The sequence below is a fragment of the Pleurodeles waltl genome, chromosome 9, assembly GCF_031143425.1.
Source record: "Pleurodeles waltl isolate 20211129_DDA chromosome 9, aPleWal1.hap1.20221129, whole genome shotgun sequence".
NCBI classification, from domain to species: domain Eukaryota; kingdom Metazoa; phylum Chordata; class Amphibia; order Caudata; family Salamandridae; genus Pleurodeles; species Pleurodeles waltl.
The window spans coordinates 1,138,943,002-1,138,969,619 of record NC_090448.1 but is presented as its reverse complement, the minus strand read 5'-3'; the positions used below and the strand labels follow the sequence as shown (position 1 = coordinate 1,138,969,619).

Genomic DNA, 26,618 nt, shown 5'->3' with positions numbered 1-26,618 from the left:
CCTGCCCTGCGTATTTATCTAACATACATTTATCTAGCATAAATTTGCAGAGCAGGCTTCATTATTTTTGTTTTAAATGTTCTGGACTGCAGGGCTAGACTCAAGCTGATCGCTTTGGGAGGGTTTTGGTTTCACCTCTTTAGATTTGACATACACCATGGTTATTTATTCTACAGATTCAGCAAAGTCAAACAGTCCTTAAGCTGAGACCTATTGATTTAGCTAATGGCTGTTTTATTGATGTAGGAACATTCACGGCTATGTATCCCGATGGTTCATAACGGTGCTATGTTTCTTTCTGAGAACCGGAGGGGCCCATGAACGTCAATTCACCAAAATGCCATGTGTGGCGGAAGTGACATTACACTCCCTTTGCTCTTCAATTTCACTCAAACACACATGCTTTCACATACACACACACGTCCATACTTACACACACACTCTCTTGCGTAAACACACACACACTCAAACCACACACACTACATACATTTAAAAACATTTTTTTTTCTTACCTCAACTGCCCAGGAATATCATATTACAGCTAGTTGTACTCCATTTGTTATTACACTAATAGTGAATAATGAAGCATTACTCACTATTAGTGTAACAAAAAAAACTGAGGGAAAACAAATGGAGTGGAGCCCCAAACAACGTTTTTTATTGAGGAGCTCCCCTTGTGTTCCTGCCACTGATTTTGCTAGGTAACCTCTGAGTAGTGTTTATCAAAGGCCACAAGGTGGCGTTGGTGTACAAAGTAAGGTATAGGATTCTCTATACATTACGATATTTGTATGGTTCCCTTGTCTTAATCGCTTGATTTTGCTTGCAAGAAAGTGTCACTCATAGTCATTGAAATGTCACTCATAATTACACCGAAATTATAAAAATGTCACACACAGCAATATTAAACCTTGGCAGCTATGCACTTCCGGGGTACCGCCGCCTGTGCGTGTACAAGCAGGTGATTCACAGTACTCCGGCAGATGGACTACGTAGTCAGGATGAGAAGAAACCCTTCCTCGAGATTTAAAACGTAATTTGAGCATAAAGGCAAATTAAATTTCATGCCGTTGGAAAATCATTGTCATGCTGTTCTTATCTGTGTGGCAGGTAGTACATATGTTAATCACTTTCTGCGAAAAGTAAAGCGTTATCCTTCTAATTTCTTGCTATAAAACACATGATGTACTATGCAGCTCTGCATAAGCAAACAAACACACTGTTTTACAATTATTTTTTATAAAAGAGGGTGTCGGGGCTTGGTTCATTGGAATCCCATGTCCAGAATGTTCTGTTTCACTAACTGGCTTTTATGTATATGAGCATGATTATGTGAATTACACAGCTGAGAGACACTATGCCTTGTATTAACCAGTTGAAAACTGGTCACTTATCAAAAACATGCACTCCATGCTGCGTGCTGATGTTTGGTGGGCCCCTTCCATGGAACATATATTGCAATATAATTGCATTTTTATAGCGCTTACTACCCCTGAAGAGGGGTTGAAACATTGATGCTTGGTTAAACCCTCAGAAGCCGATCAACAGTTACTTGATCCCAATTCAGAAAATTCTTCTATGTCACGCAGATGTGCAACATGGCTAAAAAACATTACCAAAGCCAATAGATGTCACATAGGCAAGACCTATTGCCTTTGCCAATGCAAATTTCTTCTATGTCATCCCTTTCAAAAAAGACCGTCGGCAACTTGAAGTGTCCTTGCCGCTATAGAAGTGCTGTAAAACCTGTGACTTGATCCCACTTTAGAAAGCAAACTTTGATGAGAAAAAAAACTGAGGGCCTGATTTTGAGTTTGGCGGATGGATACTCCATCACAAACTTGACAGATATCCCATTTGCCAAATAACAAGTGCATTGGATATAGTAGCATAATATCATAATATTTGTGATGGAGTAACCCGGCCACCGACCTCAAAATCAGGCCCTGAGTTCGGCTCTGGGTCTCGTAATATGCATGCGCGACACAGTCTACAGTTTTGTCGTACTGGTTACAGCTGTTTCCATGTAGAATGCGCATGTGCTGAACGAGGCACTCAACTCAACGTCAGCAGATTCCAAAAAATAAGATCACTCACAATGAATGTTCCCTTTTAAGTCAGCATTTATAGCAGCTGTGTACATTGTACCCTTCCGCTGCCATACTCAATTCCCACACGCTCATTGGTCCATCCTGCAGTGACCTCAAAAGCGTTTTGAAGGGTTAACAGAACCTCTCAAATTTGTGTGGCTGTGTGGCAGATTGTTGGATGTGTGACTGAAAGACACCCTCCTTCTTGGTTAATATTTAGTAGCACAAATACAACTTGTATTCTACCCTCCTCCACTGCCCACCCTCAAACCCCCTTCAAGTTCAGTTGACGATTAAGCATTAGCAAAGGCAATAGGTCTCCCCTATGCAAAATCTATTGGCTTTGTTAATGTTTTTGTAGCCACGTTGCACATTTACGTGGTTGTGGGCAACACGGCTGAAAGTAATCATGAACTATGCATTGAAGGAAAGGTTTTGAGTTTTCCCAGCACAATGCACAGTGAGAATGTCAGGTTTGTCTGCCTGTATGGATAATGGCACTAATAACCATAACCAAAGCAAGCATATAATGAAAGAGTAGGGTTCTAAACTTATATCTTGCAGTTTGCAGGAAGCTCTTTGATTATGGTTTATAACTCTCTACACTTAGTGTGAAATTTTGTAACACAACTTTAACTTTTGACCTGCAAGTATCTCTGCAACAAAAACAGTGATCCACTCTACTATCTACATAGCATAATAATCTATGTGCTGTTTGTTACATGCTACGCTTTGCAGCAGCAACAAAACACTCTACGCTATTTTATGATGAGCCAAACCTGTGACTTGACTGCACACAGATCTCCAACGAGTGCATTAATCACCAGAGCTAGCACACTGCTATTAAAGCATGAAACTTGCTGGTTACACAAAGACCTCAACAACAGGTGCCTTAACCCCGAACACTGGTTCCCAAGCATTTTTGATCCACAACCCACTTTTCAGAATGACAACCCTTTGTGACCCACCTACCTTTAAAGGGCATGGTTCGGGCGATTTTTTAATGTAACTAAAGCATTGTGTGGTAGTGCACTGTCATTTACAGACAGCACATTTATCATTGAAATGCCAACTAACTTTGCACCAACTTATAGTTTTACTGATAAAACTAAATAGAACTCAAATTATAACGTGTGGAAACTGGTTTTCTTTGAATATTTATCATTTGTGCATCACAAAGTAAATTGTCTTGATTTTTTTGTTTGACCCTATTAAAATCTGTTTCCAGCACGCTTCGAATTACAAAAAAATGCTTCATTTTTGCTTTCCTGTCTGCTGAATGCATATAGTTCACTAACAGGTATTTACATTTTGTTATGTGTTGCAAAACAAAACCACATCTTTAAGCCTTGTCCATACACAGTCTCCGTACTACAGCAAGATTGTCACAGAGTTCACTTTAAAAAGTGCCTCTCACTTTGCAGTTAGAGAAAGAAAAGGATACAGCAATCCCACGTTAAAAGAATAAGCAGCAATTTATCAGAAGACATAGGGCTCTATTTAGATATTGGCGCATGTGTTACTCCATCCCAAAGAGGATGGATATCCCATCCGCTGAAATCTAAATCCCATAGGAAATAATGGGATTTAGATTTCGGTAGATGGGATATCCATCACCATTGTGATGGAGTAACCCATCCACCAATATCTAAATCAGGCCAATAAGGCCAGATTTAGATCTTAGCGGAGGGAAATACTTTGTCACAAACGTGATGGCTATCCCGTCCGCCATATTACGATCACCCCAGGATATAATGGGATTGTAATACAACGAACAGGATATTTGTCACGTTCTGAGGGAGTATTCCCCTTTGCCAAGATCTAAATCATGCCCATAGTTTGACATTCAACTTCTGTCTTTCAAACACCAGTTAAATGCAGAATTTAAAGGCATCTTTATTCATTGCTCTGATTTTTCCAGACGCACCAAAAATCGGCTTAACAACCCACAGTTTGGGACACTGCCCAAGATATTTTAATATGCAATCTGTTTATGAATACGTAAATAAGCCAGAAAACTTTTACTACCTCCTTTGTCCTTGTTTGCAATTTCATTGTGGAATGAGCGTTAAAAAACATAAATGTATAAGATGGCAGTCAGACCCTGCTTTTCAGCACTCCGACCCTTGCAAATTTACCCACTTTCTGCTACCAACCCTCGAGCCCCAATGTATGGGATCTTGGATTTTTTGTTTTTAAATTTCCAACCCAGAGAAGATTTCAGTGAGTTCTGCCTCCCCATCCTCACTGTACCTGAAGACTGGGTTGTCACCAGATGTCAGAAGTGAAGCAGCTATCATATTCATAAATAAATTAAACTGTGATAAGTGGCAGAGGCAATTGGAAAGGGCAGCAGGTATATTCGTGGGAGGGTTATAAGGGTACGTAAAATGGAAATTTCAGGCAGGCGCGTCAAAAGAATCTTCATAAAGATTGTTAAAGACAATTTGTTCATTGATATCATTTCCACTGAGTCATCTACCCCATCCTGTGATAAAAGAGTGACTGAACTGCAAAGACAACCTCAGGTAGTATATATTAGGAGTTTAACTTACGCAATTGGAGCCACTCCCATCGTTTCTCCCATTTGTCTATCATTTCTGTTCTCTTCTCCATTATCTGGACAAGCTTTTCTTTAATCTGAAGCATAAAGAAAGAGTAATAGTCAATCTTAACAGACCCTGTTTATCTTGACATACACAAAGAGGTACATTTTTTGGAGTAGTGTAATAGGTGTGCTAATATTGTATGCACTGTTTGAAGATATCACTGGTCTCTGCATACACATAAAGTGTGAAAAGCAGTCTGACGTTGAGAAGAACAATGAGAAGGATCTTGCTAAGTATCTAGCCTGTGCACAGAGGCCTAGTCCTCTCTAAGGTAATGTGGGGTCTAGAACCGGTTATGTGACCTACAGAGGAGCACAGCATGTGCTATCATGGTGGGCACTGGATTACTGTCCATGCCCTGGTTGTATCACATAAAGTGAATGTGGCAGCATTTCGTGTTTTGTGAATTAACAGTCTGACCAGACCTTTTTTGTGTGTGTCAGAGAGAGGCAGGCCTGCTAGCTCCTCTCATGTAAATTTCTGCTATTATGAGAAACCCAGAACCTTGCACTGACATGGTATGTAGATACTGTTACCCATATTTATACTTTTTTTGTGCCGCATTTGCGTCGTTTTTTGACGCAAAATCGGCGCAAACTTTCAAAATACAATTGTATTTTGAAAGTTTGTGCCGATTTTGCGTCAAAAACGACGCAAATGCGGCGCTAAAAAAGTATAAATATGGGCCTGTGTGTATTTGCAGTGAGTGTGTATCACATATATGATAGTAGAACTTTGGCCCATATTTATACTTTTTAAGCGCCACATTTGCGTCATTTTTTGACGCAAATGCGGCGCAAACTTACAAAATACAATTGTATTTTGTAAGTTTGCGCAGCTTTTGCGTAAAAAAACGGCACAAATGCGGCGCTAAAAAAGTATAAATATGGGCCTTTGTGTCTTGTGTGAGTCTGTGTGCGGGGCCAGTGGGATTGTGGCCCTGATTTAGCATGGCACACGAGGGAGGATGATGGCTTCCTCCCAGGGCCGGACTTGGAACCAAAAGCAGCCCTGGCAAATGTTGTCAGACCAGCCCCCGTAGAGTGCATTGCGAGCAGGTCTGACTACTACAATGGGGCTTGGGGATTTCCCCCGCCAAGAAAATTTGGGGGAAAATGGCAAAAACAGCTATTCTACAACACATTTTCATTATATAATCAATTGTATTAGTTTTTAACGTTTTGATAGACCACCAGGATACAGCAATCTTGATTGGGGCTCTTTAATGATTCCCTCACCATCACCCTCTGACAGTGCCTCTCATCTCTTCATAACCCCCTCACACAATTATTCAATTTGTTTTATAGCGCCTTTCAAACCAACACACAAAGACATACAGAGACAATGAATCATACATGTGTAAATCAGTGTATAGAATATGTTACATAAGACAGGGGGGACTACAAGGTGTAGGATTCACGTCATCCATCCTGGTAGGTATTTTGTAGGAATGCTTGGTCTGGGGAACCATAATCTCAGGATTCAGAACGTAGCACAGTGGTTAGGGTTGACTTCACCAATAATCTATTTCTACCCAAACAAACCCTTTTTAGCTAAATTAGGATAATCCAAGATTGGGAAAAAAATATAACTTTCTAACCTGCACCATGCAGTTTGCATGGAGGTCTTTGATGGCAGATCATAGCTCACTCTGCTAGTTGTGATTGTAACTTATGAACTGCACAGTAACAAAAGGAGCCCTGTGACAAAAGCAGCATCCCACTGAGCTATGCACATAAAATACTGTTCTATGATCTGCACAGCACACGTTCTTTGCAGCAGTCATATTAACCCTCTGTGCTACCTTAGATGAGTCAAAACTGACACTACACAAAACTCCCATATCTCTCCAGCAGGTGCATTAATAACCAGATTTACCTTGGCCCTTTTATTGTTGCCTGAAAACAGTTGGCTATACAAGGGGCAGTGCTTTTAAAACTGCTGCAATGCTACAAACCCGTCCCACAGTAACAAAAGTGTCTCCCACCCTTCCATCCTCCTGGGGGGAAACGGCAGCTTTTCAAGACAGTGGAAGTGTATTGCCGGCATTCCTTCGCCTGGAGGACGGGGATCCAGACACTGCAGGAGGATGGAGACAGGGCTACCTTTAGAAATTCAGTGGACTTGTTAGCAAAGGGGAACTGATTAGTTCTTTGTGATGACTGTCATTTGGTTGCTGGAAGGAGGTGAGGGTTGGGACTGAATCTTCTGTTGTTCAAGGTGAGGCAGTTTCCAGATAAGGTCTGCCATTTAGCCTGTACCTGATTACCTCCTAAGGAGAGCTGATGACAACCAGGTGCCAGGTCTTACCTAATTTCTGTTCTGAAATATTTTCTCTAAAATGGTCGCCCTTTGTATCAATGCTTTATGAAAGATGAAATAATTAGTAGTGTTTTCACATATTCTGCAACACTTAGGCCTGGATATTTAATGTGCAACACTTAGGCCTGGATATTTAATGTGTAAAAAAAAGATGGAAATGCACTTATGGTACTTTGTGCCTGCCAATGTAGAACTGGGTGTCTGTACATATTTGCACATGATTACCCTAATCACCTAATGATTTACCACTAGGAACACACACTAGTAAATGTTAACATTAAAACTACATTTGTGTAATCTACCTATGACTGAGCAAAATGTGCAGTTCAATTTTGTCAATTTACACAGTGTCATGCTTTCTGAATCTAATATAAATTACATTAGACTTTTCCTTGTGTAATTCATACAACCCCTAGGAAGATACCGCTGTTAATCAGGGTTTATTAACAAAAAAGCTCTTACCTCCACTGAAGCCGGATGCTTGCGAGACAGCAACAAGTTTCCAAGATCTACACAACTGGAATAATTTGGATTTCGTGCCTCAATCTCTGATTTGAGTCCCTGGTGGTATTTCATTAAGAGCTCAACGGATGACACATCTCTGTTTTGAGAAAGAAGGATCTAAAATCAGTGATCTGAAATATTTGATAAAACTAAAGATGACTTGTCACTGAGTTCCTCAATAAAATACTAAAGTAATTCACAGAACAGTTTCTAAACGTTTTGTTTACTTTCAGAAGTTTCCATCCCCACCAAGAAGGTGCAAAGATGTACATTTGTAAATTCAATGTTGCCTAAACATTGTTGTCTCCCAACATTTCAATTAATCAATCAATCAATCAAACAGGATCCATAGAGTGGGGCTAATCACCCACAAGGGTATCCAGACGCTGAGAACATAGCTGCTAAGGAGTTCAGCTGAACAGATAGGTCTTGAGTCCTTTCCAGAATTCCAGAAGAGAGGATGAGGTCTGTAGGTGAAGGGGGAGGTTGTACCAGTATTTTGCCGTGAGGTAGGAAAAGAAGGGCTCTCCACTGTTTTTTCAGCGGATGCGGGGGTGTGTGTGAGAGAGGGGGAAGCAGAGCGCAAGTGTCTGCAGGGTTGGTGGAAGTTCAGGTGGTGGTTTATCTATGCTGGTCCTTGATTGTGAAGGGCCTTCTAGGTGTGGATCAGCATCTTAAATTGACATCTCTTCTGAATGGGAAGCCAGTGGAGCTTCTTGAGGTGGGGGGTGGTGTGGGTCCATTTGGGGAGGTCGAGGATGAGTCTGGCTGCTGAATTCTGTATGGTCTGTAGTCTCTTCAGGAGGTGAGTGGTGATTCCTACGTAGAGTGCATTGCAGTAGTCCAGCCGGCTGATGACCAAGGCTTGATTGACGGTTCGTCTGGTGTTGACGGGGAGCCATTTGAAGATCTTATGGAGCATGTGAAGCATGAGGAAGCAGGTGGAAGAGACTGCGTTGATCCGTTTTTTCATGGTGAGCTTGCTGTCCAGGATAATGCCAAGGTTGTGAGAATGGTCTATTGAAACAGGTGCTGGTCCTAGTTTGCTAAGCCACCAGGAGTCGTTCCATGGGGAGGTGTTGTTCACAAAGATCAGCACTTTCGTTTTTTAAAGCCTTCCTTTAGAGCTTCTGTGCTCAATGTTCAATGTGGTCCAAAAATACTGCACCCAGTATTATGTAAACAGGGAGGGATAACTGCACTTTTTTGGGTTATTGCAAGTTTTCACATTTGAAAGAGGAATAACATTGGGCATGAAGTAATACTGTGCCATGATCCTAGTATATTTCAAGGATGTTGGACATTTTAATATTTGTACCCGCTTTTTGTGGGTGTTGCACATACCTAGAAGTGAAGTACTGGAACACTTGCATTCTAGGTTTTGCCAAAACAGGAGATTTTCTGTTAAAACAGAAATACTGGTTTGCTTGTTGTGGGGCTCTATGTAGGGAAATTTATTTTATATATATATTTGTATTAGCATTTATATATTTGGGTAGCTGCGTTTTTAGGGTTTAGGGTAGGTAAGGGAATTTGGGAGGCAGGGGTGTTTTTTCCAGTTTAGGGTGGGTAGGAGTATTGTATGGTAGGGGTATTTTAGGGTTTTGGTGGGTAACGGCATTTGAGTGGTATAGGTATTTTTAGGATTTAAGGTGGGTAAGGGCATTTGGGTGGCAAGGGTATTTTAGGGTGGGTATGGGCATTTGGGTGTATAGGTATTTTTAGGGTTTATGATGGGTTGGACCTCTTCAAACCCTTAGCCCTCTGCATCTCAACATGTATTTTGTCAGATATGTGTGGAGATGCAGATTTTGGAATCTGTTGATTTTAGGATGAGCCCAGATTGCTGCGTGCCTGCTGGCTATTACGGACTGGTCCCTCCAAGCCCATTTAACACTCACAAGCAGAGGGGCACATGGGTGGCATGGGGATAGTATAGAGCTTGTAACAAGTAAAGTACGTAAAGGTGGGAAGGGAGGGAGCTGTGTGCAAGTAGCTTCTGCCCCAACAGTTTTCTGCAGGTTTTCACTGCATTTATTTCGAGAGAGCTCACTTGCATTCCACCATTGCCACATAGCTCCCTAAACCTCAAAAGGTTCTCAGAGACCCTTTTGTCTCTCCAAGAAGCAGGAGCAGGAACCAAAAGCCAGAAAGATTCCAACAAGAGAGAAAATACCTGACAGACAAACAACACCTCCAGCTAGGTAGCAGCCACTTGCAGGCACCTGTGGGATATCACTGCTGTCAACAGCGTCCGCCTCCCATACATCAGGAGGTCGAAAGAGGGAGGTATCAACCGGCCGGGATGGAAAAGGCTTGGCAGAACTTGAGTCACAAGCAGATTTCAGGCACATCTCAGGTGGGCATAAAGTCTTGTAGATCATCAGATTAGATGGAACACAGAGACAGCGGGCTGTCATTGCAGCCACGGGCCGGCAGCAGGCCGCACAGTGCATGCTCAGGTAAGGTTTCTTCCACCACTTCAGTCATGCAATGAACAGCTCCATCGTGTATCTTCTTACTCTATCCCTCCTATCTTTTCCTATTTTTCTTTCATTCTCCAATCAACGTGGACTCCATCTCCTCTTGATCATTTAGGCCACGCCACAGTTTGGGGCAGATTGTAGTGAGGTCCACAGGCTGACTCCCTCATACCTTGTAAGTGGTCTCAGGCTTTCAGGGCATTAGTACTATTAAAGCTCTTATTAACTGGGTGTTTGTGTTGCTTAATTGGGACTCATAATGGCATCTATATATATGAAGAGATAAAAGAGTAAACATTTCTAAACTTAGGATCAAAACAAACAAATTATATGCTTACCTCGGTTTTTCCTGAGTTTCAATCTGTCTAATAATGCTTTCCATCCAAAACATCAGGTCTCGCGCCATACTGAAAAAGCGATATTTCTCAGCCGTGGTGACGAGCTGTGCACGGCGTCCTTCACATGCGTCCAGGAGCGCCTTCCAGGCATCAACCACTTCCTTCTCCTTTCTCTGTATCTCTACAGACTGATCGCCTGCATAAGCTGCCTTGAGCCGTGTCGCGATGTCCTGGTACCGTTGAACCTGCACACATGAAAAAGTTTTTATTGGCCAACATATTCACTGAAGCAAACTTTTTGGGCTGTGTCTACTTTAGCGCTTTGATGCAGCAAACAATCTAGATTAATTGGAATTCCTGAAAATTAAATGTAGATTTGGTGCTGGGTTTCCAACACACAAGGGAACATGAACAATTTGTACCTATGGTCTATCATATACCACGAAAAATTATGTGTAGCCTCGTGGCTATTGAGTGTGAGAGTTTTCATAAGTTCTATAAAAGGATTGTGGGAGTTGTATGTTATCTAGGAGAAAAGCATACCCAAGGAAATGGTTTCTTTAGAAACATTATCAACAAGCCTTTTTTTCTTGAATCTTTCCAAACAAATGACATTTCATGGTTGTTGAATACATCCTTGTGAATGCCCAGAATCTCCTACAAATTTGACTCCAGACTGTGTTTTTTCCAGGATCACATAGATCTCTTGTTGCCCTTCTGCAGGGTAAAGCCCCCAATTCTTACCTACATTATTCTCCCTTCCTGTCTGCCCTCTCTGGAACCCTTACACTCCTCCACTATCTTCTCTCTTTCTCTCTTCAACCCTCTTCACCTATTCTGGTCAGTGCCTCCACCTTTCTCCTCTGTAGTACTGTTCTCAATCCTGCCAATAGTCTAGCATGTCTACTCCTACCTGCAATGCAGGACCTCTACTCCTACATAAATTCAGTGCCTGTACCCCACCTACATCATAGTACCTCTACTTGTACCTGTAAGCTAGTACAAGTACATGTATTTTAGTAATGCTACTTCTGCCTGTAACCTAATAGCTGTACAATTACCTATCCAATAATAACTCTATCCATACCTTTAATTTAGTACTTCTAACAATACTATAGTACTGCTCTGTGTACTCCAGTACATCTTTCTTATCTCCATAACTCCTTCCTCCTTTTTTCTTACTCATTTTCTATTACAACTTTCTTATGCCTTTACCCCTCAGCTAGTGTTTGTTTTTGTACAATTTCCTTACCTAGTTTCTTCTTCATTCTTGTAAATTCACCAAGATGGCGTCCCAGGTTTCTGAGCTCCACTTTGATTGTTGTACAAAGTGATGTAGAGCCACTTTGGATTGTTGTGAGCACGTTTTTATGCTGTTGCATTTACTTTTCTAATGGATAGTATAGCTTCAGGAATTTAATGTCAACAAGTATATGTAGTGAAAAGAAGATACTTGTATTTAGGAATTTAGGCAATGTCTAGCAGTCGTAGAGACATTTCATTTCATACCCTACAGCCTCAAGAAGCTGTACGGGCTGTGCTGTAGAAATAGTCTGTCACTAGTGTTTGGGGATCATGAGCAGTTAGGGCCCTGAGACATTTTGTGTGTCCATGAGTATGTTATAGATTGTAGTGTAGACAGGTCAAAGCATCTGACAGGACGAACACACAGATGCAAGGATATTATCTTCTATTTTTCTAAAGTACATACACAGGTAAAAGGTTCTTAGTGGTAGTATGTTTAGTGTCATTTTGACTCTGACCAGCATATAAATAGACTAAAAAGCACTTTAATAAACCGATTCAGTCTTTATTTGGAGTCCCTCGAAGTTCTAATTTTGAAACAAGATAGTGCACTGAACAAATATGCAAGTGATAACCTTTTTTGCTTAAGGTATACTCCACAACTGACAGTCAACTGCTTAAAACAGGCCTGTTTAGCCAAATTATTCCTAAAACTGAGCCTAACAGACACTGAATTTGTCGCCATTAATAGAGGGACAATACAAACTTGGATTGAGAAGTGTCTCAACGCTGTGGAGCTTAACAGCTTTTACCTGTCCTTTTGGCATTGCCAAGTCCCTAGGATCCCATATTGACTCTAGCCTCTCTGTCAAAGAAGTCTCTACTAGCCTGGTACCAAATTGGTCTCCTCCACATATATAAGCTTCTCAAGACACACTTCTTCTGTAAGCTGAGAAAATATCCCAATCACCAGATTTTGAGATTCTACACTCCTGCCATTATAGTCCACTTTCCATAGTGCTGCAAATGAGATCACTGATCAAAAAAGTACAATCACTTGCACTCTCTGTAACCACACTACCTTCACTTACCTTCTTGATAAAAATTCAAATCTTTAGCTCAAAAACTCTCTTACGCTGTTTGTTCTGCAGTAGCCGCTTACATAAGGCAAATGAGCAACCATGGTGCAACCACCCTTATCGTTGACCTCCCATCATTCTTCTGAACAAAACTATTGAAAATGAGAGATGTCAAATAACTAATGCCCTTACTGTGATATCTTGATGTGCATCTTGTCGCCCTCCTTTTCTAACTCTGGAGGACACCGTACATGGCCCTTGTTTGTAACCTACTAGGTATGTGGAATACTAACCTCTGAGATAATCTGCATAATGTCAACACCTTATAAAACTACATGAATGGTGTATATATCCATTGATTGAATACATTATTGACGACTGTTGCATAAATTCAGTTTTTTCACAGCAAACATAAGCAGATTGGCTGGTCAACCAATAAATTCACAGTGCATACCCAACCGGTACTCAAGCAGAGCACTCTTCATAAGCAATACCTGCGTTCCCATTGAATGCATGTCACGTTCAAATGCATTATGCATTCGATGGAAGGACTCCACGGTGTAAGCATCAAGCCCAAGTTCCTCTGGTAACTCCTTGTGCTTATCTTTAATGAGGATCAAGAGGTCGGTGCCATCGTCAAAGTACTTGTGAAGTTCGTAGGAGGCGGACAGAAACTGCATGCGTGTATCAATGAGCTCAAGAAGATCTGCCCAGCTCTCGTTCAGGTTGTCTTTCCATTCAGCGATGGCAGCTGCCTCGGAATGGCCAGCATCAATCAGTTCCTCAATCAACAGGTTGACATTATCCATTCGCTCTTGTCCCACAGCTCCTGTTTCTCGGGCAAAATCACGGAATCGGTCTCGAAGCAACTATTGGAAAAAAGCAATAATGGAAATATTATATCAGTTCTTCCATACCAGTAATATATTTATTAAGCAAATCTTGAGACTCTACTCTACTAATCTAGTAATCATGCATCCAGCGTTCTTACTATCAAAAACAAATGTGTTGTAAAAGTTAAAAACCATTAGAAATGTGGGTTTTTAGTTTTAAAAGTGCTAATGTAGTAATAAAAATGTTCTATAATATGTCCAAATTTAATATAGGGACAATTCTGGAGATGATTTCAAAATAGTGATCTATCAAAAAAAAAATCATACCCATGGCAATGTTTGAATTGATACATGCATAGCTGTTAATCATTGATTAGGATTTTGTTTACATAGTTGCATGTTATTTAGGCATCAAGCATTTCTTGGCCAAGATCCAAAGCTTGATTACAGAAACTGTAGTCAAATTTCTGGCAAAGACATTCTACTTAGGCTTTAATGCTTATCTACAGTTTCACTCAGTGACTTCTTTCTTTTTGAATTATTTTAGTATATTGCTCCTAATTTTCTTTATGATGTCCACTCTCATAAATTAATGTGCCCACTACAGCTCTAAATCTTGCATGCTCTTTGACATTTAAAAAAGTGTTGAGGGTGTTTCAGGTTTGCCAAACCCACTGATGATGTTTGCAAAGATATACATATACCTGTCTGCGATCATTCCTTTAGACATTCCTTATAATTTCAAGATACCAGTGGTTTTCAATAGCAAAGCCTTTTTCTAAAGGACATTTGTGTGCTTTACAGTAGGTTTTTACTCTGGCGTCCATGCAGGGACCCATATGATTAACAAGGGAGAATGGTGCCTTATGAGGGGAGTAACTACAGTGATGGCAATTAAGGTGACAATATTTGGTAGTGACAACATTCGCCAACGTATGTACCAGGGACAATAGTATAAGGGGCGTTGTTGAATATCTGATGAAGAAGGATGATAACTGTAGCAGGATAAACACTACAAGTAGATATATTATAGTGGGAGCTATAAGCACATGTTGTCAAGAGATGGGGGTACTAACAGTCCATACAGGAACAGTGTAAGAGATGAGGAGTACATCTGTGTTTCTATATGTTGGCTAAGATGTCTGATTTAAACACATTGTAGTTGTTTGGATAGCAAGTGACCCTCCAAAACATTTTTGGAGACACACACATATGGGTGTAAATCTTAGTTCACTTGGAACACCACTCCAGATCTTAGCAACATGACCTGAAAATGAGAGAGCTAGGGTGGATCTTGTTTCTGAAAGGTCAGGGTGAGGGGGGTTCACATGATGTATTAATGTTTTTGCTTCTTTTGGCTTTCTGCCTCAATAGATGACCAAGTTAAGACGTCACTCTGAAAACAAGTCATAATAAGCTACCACACAGCTGCTGCTACGGTTCTATAAAACAATCTCTAATGTCTGCCCTTTCCATTCACTATATATCTGTTTGAATTTCTAGATAGGCCAAAGTGCTCAGGACACCCATAGGCCATGCCTGAATAGACCACAGACCCGTACAGCCCCTTAATACCAAGTATATGACATGTGCTTCAGTCGCAAGGTTTAGGCGCATTTTGGACATTTCTCAGTTAATCCTGCCCGCATGTCGTATTACAGCACTGACAACCCTTGTGAATATTTGGTAAGAAAAATGGCGGCTCTTCCATTTGGGCACATACCGTAACGTGATCCAAATCTTGCCCCATTTCTTGTGATGACGCCACCGCATCCCTCTCTGCTATCCACTGCTCCAGATCTTCGACTTCTCGCTTTAGTTGGAACATGTGATACATGTTATTCAGGTTTTGCCGACGCTCGTCAGCTAGATCTTTGAGTCCTGCGTACTGTTTGTCTATTTGCCCCTGGAGCCGAATGATTTGTTCCCTGTAAGCAAAAGAAAGTGGGTCAGTGGAAACATTATAAATGTTATATAAGTTCAAGCTGAATGGTTTGCTCCACCAGCACAACTAGTATTCTCTTCACACAGTTATCTAAAGTTATGAATTCCGTCTTTGTACAAAGAAGCACATGAGGAAGAGGAAACAGATGAAAAGACACTCTTTAGGGCTGATGTTAGTCTAGACTTTCTGATTTTGCTAGAATTATATGAATACTATACTTACTTAGAGAGGCTTTCAACCAGCCCTCTTCATATATTGGTCTGTCATTAACATTTTTCTTCTGCTCACTACAGCAAACAGCATGGGGCAGTGGGTGTGAGTGATAGTATTCTGCGTATTCAAGGAGCGCATCCACCGACAACGTAGTAATATCGAGTATTCAGGATTATTATAGCAATGAGTGCTTTTGGAAATCACAAATATTTTTGTTTATAGACAGTTTTTTAGATGATGAGGGCCCTGCAACTTCCTCAACAATAACATTTCACAAAACAAAATGACATAACAAAATAAGCATTGACAAAGCTCTGAATACTGGAAAAACGCCAGACCTGTTGGCTTTGCCAATGTTTGTTTTCTGTTGCCATGATGTCACCATCATGACAATGTTGGTCTACACCTTTACACATGAGTACTTCATTATTTTATACAGGACATTATTCTATTTCATGACATAAGTGCTATTCTTGCTAAGTTTTTGTCTGCAATAGAACTGCACTATGATGAAATCATTAAAAAATAGTACTTTGGAAACTAAATTTTGGGTCTTAAATCATACATTTTTAAGATAAGTGGGCAGTGCATCTCAAAACTATTTAGGTTCCCCAGTACACTGAATATACAGAGGCTTATAACCATACTCTAAATCCAGCTGAAAAAAGATGTATTTACCAGTATAGCAATGTAATATATTTAGACATTTATTTATAGATATTTATAGATTTTCTATCTATGTGTCCAGGATCTGGAATAACATTACTGTATCCATCAGGACCGCCCCAACGCTGCTCCAATTTAGGAAAGAAAATAACATTATAATCCATTAACCACCATCCATAACCCATCTTCCTCTGCTATTACTCATTGACTTTATGCTGGTCTTTAATGCTGTACAGTGCTCCACTGCCTTTTTGCGCTATACAAATACCACATACATACATAAATACGTATATGTCAAAAGAGTAATTGAGAAACCAAGTAGTATGTGCTGCAAACAGTAATGCAATATTCACATCCTTGTTACATACCCTTCAGGGTGCTCCATTGCCAGGATTCTTTGGGCCTGGTCTGCTAACTGCTTGATATTTTTTCCGTAGTGCTCGATGGCCTGTTGCAGATTGAGTTGTCTCTTAAGCATCGCAATGCCACATTCTTCATCCTTTGGCCCAAAACAAGAAGCATCGTATTATAGGTTTTGTTCTCCCTATCAATCTACTATACCTTCTTAATATTTGTTAGACCAGGGGGTTCCCCTCTTTTTTGTACTGAGAGCTACTTCCACTCAAGGAAAATCATCTTGGGCTACTAGCAAGTTTTATCACAGTACGATAGTGACCATGCTGATTAACAATAGACTAGTCACCATTCAGTATTTCAGGCAAATATACCAGTAGAAATGCCAGAACAAGCATTATCAATATGAAATACCTCCACATGACAAATGAAATAACAGCTGAAGCAGAAATCACATCAATAAATCTCTCCAAACTTTGAATTACCATTCAAATGTCTCTATAATTGTTTTTGGAAATTGGGGCATTTTGTCTTCATCAGCATGCCAGTTTATGAAAATCAAATTATTTTTCTATCAAATACTTCTTCTGCTTTGGACAAACAAACTCAATTTCCCAAATTTCTTTTCTGAAAGAAACATAATTTTTGCCTTCAAAATACTATTTTTCATTTTAAGTGAATAACTTGTCCTTTTCATCAGATACTTACATATAGAAATGCTTCACATGGAAAGAATATTCTTTAACTGTGCATGCTCAACAATCACATGGCATGGATGCTTGCCATCATGTGAATGATTGTCTCTAATTCTGCCACTGTTTTGGCCAGAAGACACTCTATATTGTCTTGAGATGAGCAGTGCTGTCTTCTTTAATATGCATAAACTCTTTGAATGAGGTCACTTTGGAGGGCTACTTCAAAGGTGTTGGTGAGCTACCAGTGGCTCCCAGGCTCCTCGTTGGAGATCCAAGGGGTATATGCGTTATTAAGGGTGGTGGGTTGTTTTAGGTACAATGAGATCTTTATTAAGGGCCGGATTTAGAGTTACCCAGTGCACCAAACTCTTGGTTAACCCACCTCGTTTAGAGACAGACGGATCCTAATCTTTCTGCTGATGGAAAGTTTCCTCCAATGGCCCTCGTGGGAAGGATATTACACTGCCCGCCCTATTTAGGGTGGATGAGGTAATTTGGTTTTTTTTGTCCGTCACTGCCAGGTACAACCAGGTGGTGAGGGACAGAAAAACACACTAATGCCCCCCACACCCTGGGGAAAAACTCCCACGGCATGGGGGTCATTAGTTTGTTTGTTTTTCAGAAACAGACTCCTGCTTTAGGAGTTTGTAACTGTAAAACAAAAACTTTGGAAATGTTTGGTGAACAGCTGTCAAAACTGACAGTGACAGCCCTCCAATCTTTTTGTACATTGAAACAAACTGCTGTGATGCACTATTACTGATGTACGGTTTGTGTAATCAGACACACATACAAAGAGGAAAAAGAGGCGATCTCCTGTTAGGTAAAATGCCCTATTTCCGGACTTCCTGCCAGATTATATAGGGCCTGATTATGACCCTGGCGGTCTTCAGACCGCCAGGGTCATGGTCTGACTGCCACCAAAGCGGTGGTCAGACTGCTTTGGCGGCTATCTGACCGCCACATTACCACTGTGGCGGTCGTGCTGCGGTCGGACTGCCAGCACAGACAGTTCTCCCCCATAGGAGAGACTGGCGGTCTTAATCTGCCAGGCAGCGCTGCACGAAGTGCCGCCCTGGGGATTACGACCCCCCTCTCCTCCAGCTTTTACATGGCGGTAATACTGCCATGTAAAGGCAGACGGAGACGGGGTGCAGGGTGCCCCAGGGGAGCCCCTGCAATGCCCATGCACTTGGCATGGGCAGTGCAGGCCCCCCCGGCCAGTTGGTGCACCCTACGCACTACAGCATTGCCGCCAGCTCTGTTATCAGCCTGTTCCCCACTGAGCCAGCGGGGAACTCTCAATGGGGCCCACGGGAATGCGGCCGCACTGGCGGCAACCTGACCGTCGGGACATCAGCAAATGGAGTAAACCGTCCGCCTGAAGTCATAATGACCCCCCTAATGTCTTTCCAGTCTTAAATGTGTTAATTGTTCTAATGTTAAATGTTTGTGGATTTATAGTTTTGGAAAATGTTCAGATGCCCAATACTGGAGGTGGCAGAAAGCTACTTCACATCTGTTAAGTTTTCGGGGTGCATGAGTGTGCAGTGCTCTTATGTGTAAATAGAGTGACAATGAGTTGAATACGTAAAAAGGTGTAACACTGAAATTTCAAGCGCAGTTTTTTTCTCTGCATTCAGGGACCTCAACACCTGTGTTTAAAATAAAAAGAAAAATTACAAGTACTGAGTGCAATGCAACAGATGTGACTGCATCACCTACTGAGACCTCCCACTGTGCAGTAGTGAAGTCCTCTCTTGTCAAGCCCCAGCCTACTTTCTTCTCTGTGCTGTAGACCCTTGTAATTGTTTTGGACCATGAACAAACACTTCCTGATATTTTTTACAACATTTACTCCACAAAGATCTACGTAAGGTTAAAACGGTGGATGAAAATGTGTTAATAATACCTTAGGTTTCTCATCGCCAATCATGAACAGCTGCTGTTCGCATATCCAGGCCTCAGTGTCTGCGGCGTCCAGGTAGTACTGCTGCACCTCATGGGCTTCTTGCAGGCGTTTCTTTCTTTTGGCAGTTTCTGCCTGTAGTCTGCTCCACAGCTCTTGCAACAAACCCATCTGCTTGTCAATGTCTCTGACGTCAACATCCGGTTCCGCCTTCATGGCTTCGGCCCTCCTGAGCACATCATTGATTCGCGGCTGGTGACCTGTGATTTCATTCTGTAGTGTCTGTAGAGGAAAGGCAATTTTTTTAAAAATAGTTTGTTATCAAGTGGACATACTTTTGCCAGGGCAACCAACAACTTTCAAATCAATCACTACTTTTTTATCACAATCTACTTTAGCCACTCGTGTGTCCAATAAAGGTACAATAGTTTTCAGTGCTCAGTAAAAAAATAATTTCCCCCTTTAGTGCTCCACATACACCTAAGAAAGGGTATTTTATTGGTCTTTTGCTGTAATATGCCACCAAGAAGAGGAGTGTTATGGTCACTAAACTGTGAAACACAAGGGTGATGGGAGAAATTGTTGCATACGTTTCAGCCCCCGGCAGTCGCTCTAGATCCATTGTTTTGTTTGCACACTTTGCTAATCTAGACAGGGACAACCCACATGCAAATCTGACTTGGTTCTGCTTCAATATGAATAGTCCAGGTTGAACAGCCAGGTCTCCTCCAGATGGAAACACAAACCAAGCCTCAGAGGACCTCATCAGCGAGGTGAAGCTGGAGTCCTGTGGCCAAACCAGCGTAGGACCCAAATCTGGAAAAACCCATTGCACGTGGTGCATTGCACTGAAACACAAAAGGTGACGGCTGAATGTTTGCATAAGCCTCAGCCACTGGCCATCACTGAGGGTCTAATGTGTTTATACCCACCATGACATCCCAGACAGGCCTCTGCAAATCAGACTTTGTCTTGTTTCAGTAACAACAGCCAGGCCCAACCTGGAAGGCCAGGAGACAGCCACTGGCTGAGACTTTTGAAAGTATTACAGCCATTGCCTGTGTGTGTTACTGACTTACCTCACTCACCACATGAAAGTGCAGGGCCTTTCTGTATTATCAGTCCTTTTCCTCTGTGATTATCAAATTTAAGACCTCCCGCTCAAAACTAGAACATGGGACCGCCCATTCTAACCAGATAGAAAATTAAGGGCCACACCCACTCATTACATTAATAAATGAGATGCCCTAAATTGCAACCATATGAAAATATAGGGACAGACTCAACTTCTCAAATTAGCAAATGGAATCAAAATGATGGCAAGACCCCACTAAATTAATACCATATTGAAATGTAAGTGCCATACTGCCTCCCAAAATATAGACAATGGGTCAGCCAAATAAAAATTTGAAGGAAATTTGATGCTAGAACTCATGTAAAATTAGAAAGTGGAACCTGAATTACAATCAAATGGAGATTGAAAGCCAGGCATCTCCTTAAATAAAATGACATTATCTCCGGAAAGTTTAACAAAAAATGGAATAGAACTAGAAATACAAGTGCGGTTCGCCAGTAAATCTTGGTGGGACACTACACACACATTCCTTTTAGTTGAGCTTCATGGATTCCAGAGGAAGCAGGCTTGGTGTGAAGGAAACCTGTGAAATATGTGTACGTACAAACAAGGGATTTACTGTACTAACCTGGTTTTTTTTCAACAGTAGCTGGACCGTTTGAAGATTATTTCCGTGATCTGTGGATTCAGCGAGCGGCAAACGTTCCTTCACCCAAAGCTGGAAAAAGAAGAACCAACAATATCATGGGAGATCCATTTCTTCTTAAGCAACATCTCAACCCATTGGCAGGTATCAGGTCTACCTATGATGGGTAAGCATGGCCTCATATACAAAAAGCTTGTCATGCCTACTACACTCCTCTATTTATAAGATACATCTTTGAGAGATGTCACGCATTCACCAAAAGAACCAGTATCTGCTCAGAAAAAGACGTTTGAAATGGATTAATTTTCCTTATAACTAATATTTAAATTATAACTTCAAACTTTTCAAAATGCATGGTTAAAGAAAGAAGTATTAAAACAACATGATACCGTTTTACCATCTGGTGCTCAATACAAGCATGACCGCTCCCAAATCTACCAAGTTGTAGTTTAAGCCCCAGAAAGTGCAACTATAACTGTTTGATTCCATGAAGTTTATGACTTGAAAGCCTTATAACAAATAACACTATCTTCCAGTGTATTTGACAGAAACCAGTGTGCAGTGCACTACTGAGACAGGACACACACCAGTGGAGGGCATTCGAGGCCACATTGGTCCTGGAGCACCACTAACCTACACCCTGGCACTCCTGTAGATCTGTGTAGAGGAAGAGTCCCCAACTCACCCAGCAGCCCTGTCATCTGCATGGCCCTGCCTGCAGCAGTCTCTGTGAAGGCTGGAGTCTGGAGCTCTGCAAAGGATGCCAGTAAATGTAAGCTTCAGGCTCTAGTCCCAGAAGCACCCACAATCCTCTGGTAAAACAAGGCGCAACTCTTGAAGCCAAGTGCATTTCGGGCAGCAGAGCCCATAGGAACGGGTCTATTACATTTAATATATCAATGGGTAGAGATCAATGACAGGGCCAATGAGGTGATACATGAGAGCTTCTTCCCACAGGCATTACTACTGTATTCAGTTACTATCACTGGTCCGAGTTTGACATTCTCCTTTGGTGGTTCCTGCAATGCAGGGTGGCGCTGCAGGGCTATGGAGCACTATGTTTCTGTATCCGGGCTAGGTAGGTATTTGCAGCCTATGGCTACTACTTGGGGCTTCATTATGAGTGATACATCTGTGCTGGTGCTGAGGGCTGTCCCAATAGCTTACTGGAGCTTATAAGCATCTATGAAGAGAAGCACGCCTCTCAAGTGGCATGTTACTGGAAGCCCCCATCAGCATGTAGTTAAGATGTCAAACTTGGGCTTTGTCATGTGGCAAATGGATGCCATAAGTGCTATTTTGAGGTACCTAATCCAAGATGAAGGAGAGTCTTTTCCTATGATGACAGTTATGGTTTGGATCATCCAGAAGGAGGCGTTTCCATATGATGGAAGCATCACAGTGCATGTATTTATGTATTTTTTGGTTGCATTATTCCACCCCTTGCTACTATTTATGTCCCTGATTAGAATTTGGCAGACAGGGTATTCCATTACAAATACCAAGTCTGCAAAACTGGTGGTCCACCCACCCTACTTAGGAGCAGGAGAACTATCAGCTTTCCATTAACACTATGTAGAGTGGACGGTCCGCTGTTTTTTTTTTTCTGTCCGTCGCGACCAGGGAAAATCTGGTGGTGAGAAACCCAAAAAATAATTATAACCACCAGAGCCTGGGAAAAAAGCTCCCAGGGCGTGGGGGTCATTCTTATTTTGTTTTTCAAAATGTTAATAGTTTGGTGGATGGCAGTGAAAACTGATGGCAAGCATCCACTTAAGCTTTTGTATCTTGAAGGGAACCGCAATGACAGTGGTTCCTTTCAATGTACAGAGATGACTGCTGGGCTGGTGGTCATCCCCAAATAGTAGGGAGACCTGCCCACCAGTTCAGAACATTAGGTCCCCCACCACCCTGACATCTGGTAGTCCGTCCACTAGGGTCTAAATCTGTCCCTGCATGTTGAATTGAAACTTCTCCTGGATCTATGTTTGGTTACCTAAGTTTGGCTCCATCCTCTTTCTGGTGTCAGAGGGAGTTTGGTGCCTTGCTATTGCTTCAGTACTAATCTTCATTTTCAATCAAGAGCTCCAAGATTGAAGAAAGGTTTTTTTTTACCTTTTGTGTTTTTTTCTCCTATTGGGGATTCTTTTAAGGATAACTTGACACCTTTCACATGTACTTTTCAATGAATGATGGCACTGTGGCTGCTGGGAGGCACCACCTTATCCTTGGGAAATCAAGAACGAGACTCAACAAACCTTCTCAATGTCCAGTTTTCGACAGTGAGTCCGTGATATTTCAAAGCTGTATCAGTAATACCACAATATGATTTTCAGAGGGTTACTGAAAATCTACTATGTTTGAATTGTAAGAGCCTTAATGTATTTTATCTGGAATAATTCTTCAGGAAGGTTTTAATTTTAATTTTAAATAATTTGCATTTGTATGTTTTTTATGAATTCCCAAGAGAACTATGTTTCCTGGACTGGAGTTAAGTCAAATTAGCTTATGATTATGGTTCCTGCAGTAAATGCCGTTTGATACAGGAAGATCAAAGGCCTTGTTGGACACAGGGTAGGAAGAGGTTGGTGGTGTAGGGGACAACCTCTCCATGGATGTAATGGGGTTCACTGAGCTATAAAGACAGCGACTAATCACAGTAAATGAGAGCTGCAGACTCATAACCAGCTGATACCAGCAGTGAGTGGCCCTATTACTGCTATGAATATACATAGAAGGTATTCTCTTTAGAGGGACAATTGTGTTCCTCTAGAATTTTACTTTGACTTGTAAGCTTGTTTACATTTAGGAAGCCAATAGAAATTGCCCCAGATGATTCTGTACAATTTTGATAGGTGGAGGGTAAATTTCATGGCAACTACGTACATCACTAGTTGATGTGGAAATTATTTAAGTATTGACTAGGAATTGCATATTCAGTGGCATAGTTGGTAGTCTTTTCCATGAAGAGCTTAACATCATCATATATGTTAAAAATCAGAAGAAAGAACGGGAACGGGGAAGAACAAATTAGCCAAACTCTCAACCTAGACATGTATGAGGTTGTAAGCAGACTCAAACACATTTGACCCTGTGCCCCTTAGGTGGAATTTATGTTTGCCTTCTGTGAATTTGTGCTCCTAGTGGTTGGCTTGCAGAGGGACCTCTGTCTCTAGAGAAAACTACTGAAACCAGTGGTGATGAGTAAAATTGACATGAGTGGACTGGGTTTCCGTGGCAGGATGCCCTCAAAAGATGGTTTCCAAGTGTGCAGGGTCAATAGAAATTGTTACAGAGAGTTTTGCGACAACAAGAAAACCAGACACCTAATAAGGAGGTAGTTACACTTTCAATCAGACAAGTCTGCATTGAACCAAGGTCAGAAGAAGTGCATTTCCCCCACTCTGAGGGCCAGATTATGGATGTGGTGGTCTATAGACCACCACACTCGTGGTGGCAGTCCAGATCGCCACCAATGCAGGGGTCCGATCCCCACATTACAACCCTGGCAGTCGGACCTCCCCGGGAACCGCCAGCTCCGCCAGGATCTTAGATCCCGGCAGTCTGGAGGATGATGGCGGTCCTTATCTGCCAGGGCAGCTGGAGATTACGACCCCCTTCTCTGCCAGTGGTTTCACGGCGGTAGCACTGCCATGAAAAGGATGGTGGAGAACAGGTGCAGTGGGCCCCGGGTAGGCCCCTGCACTGCCCATGCACTTGGCATTGGCAGTGCAGGGGTACCCCTGGCCAGCCCCCTCGCAATGTTGTGAGGGTGCTGGTGCACCCTGCAGGCTACAGCATTGCCACCGGCTCAATTATGAGCCGGAGACAAAGCTGTAGCCTGCTGCCCACTAGGCCAGCGGGCGGAAACTCAGGTTTCCGCCCACTGACCTAGCAGGAAACTCTTAATAACTCTGGCGGGAAGGTCACTGCGAAGGCGGGAAAGCCGGTCTGCCAAACTCGTAATAGGGCCCTGAGCCTTTTGAACTAGAGGACCATGGTTGGCCAAGGATTCTCACAATTCCATAGCAACCTTGAGGAACTCAAATGGTATACAGTCCATAGGTGGGTTTCTCCGATGTTTTGTGAGCTCCATAGACATTTCTAAGCACTAAGGCATAATCCTTCATTGAACCCCAAGCCCCTCCTCCTCCTCCCAACTTGTATCTGACTGCAAGTGTTTGAAAGTCAGAGACAAGGCTTGCCTACGTTCTGGACAACCTTATCAATAATTAATATCATTTTACCTAACCATAACTTATCACTCTGAATACTGTTCATTATGGTTGGTCCCACTGACATTATGGGCCCTATTACAACTTTGGAGGACGGTGCTAATCCGTCCCAAATGTGACGGATATACCACCTACCGTATTACGAGTTCCATAGGATATAATGGGCTCGTAATACGGTAGGTGATATATCCGTCACATTTGGGACGGATTAACACCGTCCTCCAAAGTTGTAATACGGCCCTATGTGTTATGTTAATACCATTATTTGTCATTTTTTTCATATTTCATTGCTCTATAATATTTTGTTTGTTGAAGATGACGTAATATTATTTTTTCTCTCAGATATTTTGAGTTATTTACAATTCGACTTTTTTTACCATTGAATTTCAGTTGCCACATTTTTCACTGCTCTTGTTCATTTGCTAGATAATGAAGTATTATATTTTACCAAAGTGCACTGTAAAAATACTACTTACACATATACATACATACATAAATTCCATGCCTTGTTTCCTAGTGATGTTAAAATTGTTTTTTTAAATCAGTTTTGAATGCAATCTCCTGTTGCTTTAAGTTTTAGCAGAGATATTTTTCTTTCCAAATACAACAAAGAAAAATTAAGATAAAAGGGTGTTGCACAGGCTTCTTTACCCCAAATTTATGATATAAGGGGCTTGACTCCTGGAGGACTAACCACTAGTTATGCAACACCCAGCTTTGTTAGAAAAGTGCTCCTCTCTTCAAATCAGTCTTATTTTTCTTTCCTCTATAACCACGAGACCCTTACATATTAGCGCCAAAAATAATTATGGCCTTGCAGCTTTGGGATACTTTTTGAATGACTGTTCGTCTTTCTGTTACTCAAAAAAGTAATGTTATTGAGTTTACAAGAGTTCATTTCTTGCTCCATAATGATTTTCTGTTTGATAGTCAGCCTTACTTGTAGATTTAGTGCACTGTCATGGGCTTCTGCTTTTCACTTTTCTATGCAAATCAGACAGTCACTAGAAGAATAATATTACATTGGATGGCGCATTGGGTCACCTTTGTAAACATGCAGCACTGTGGTTTAGGTTTACACGGATGGGTTATTTATTGGGATGACAGTTAAACATTTAAACCAATAATGTAAAAAAAAAATAATACAATTGTTACTTGATAATTAAATAGCTGATAATTCTATCAAATGAATACAAGTGTGACTTGATAGTTAAATAGCTGATAATTCTATGATTTATTGTTTTTTTTATTTAAAAAACTGTGGGATAAAATTGATGCCAACATGGTCTGGAAACGCATGGCTTCTAACAGCATCTTACATGCTTAAAATGAGCACCCCCAAGTACATGAAGTGTATTCCATATGACCTATTAGGGA

At 41.5% G+C, this 26,618-nt stretch overlaps 1 protein-coding gene across 1 annotated transcript in view; it reads right to left on the bottom strand.

Annotated features, from left to right (window-relative positions):
• Positions 1-26,618, bottom strand: part of SPTB (spectrin beta, erythrocytic) — a 194,161-nt gene that overhangs the window by 17,205 nt on the left and 150,338 nt on the right. The window contains exons 22-29 of the mRNA XM_069208909.1: positions 20,989-21,078; positions 19,289-19,567; positions 16,696-16,826; positions 15,227-15,431; positions 13,165-13,539; positions 10,347-10,591; positions 7,484-7,622; positions 4,646-4,730 (exon numbers count right to left, since the gene is read on the bottom strand). Coding sequence (XP_069065010.1) covers positions 4,646-4,730; positions 7,484-7,622; positions 10,347-10,591; positions 13,165-13,539; positions 15,227-15,431; positions 16,696-16,826; positions 19,289-19,567; positions 20,989-21,078 — 1,549 coding nt within the window. The remainder of the gene's footprint in view (positions 1-4,645; positions 4,731-7,483; positions 7,623-10,346; positions 10,592-13,164; positions 13,540-15,226; positions 15,432-16,695; positions 16,827-19,288; positions 19,568-20,988; positions 21,079-26,618) is intronic.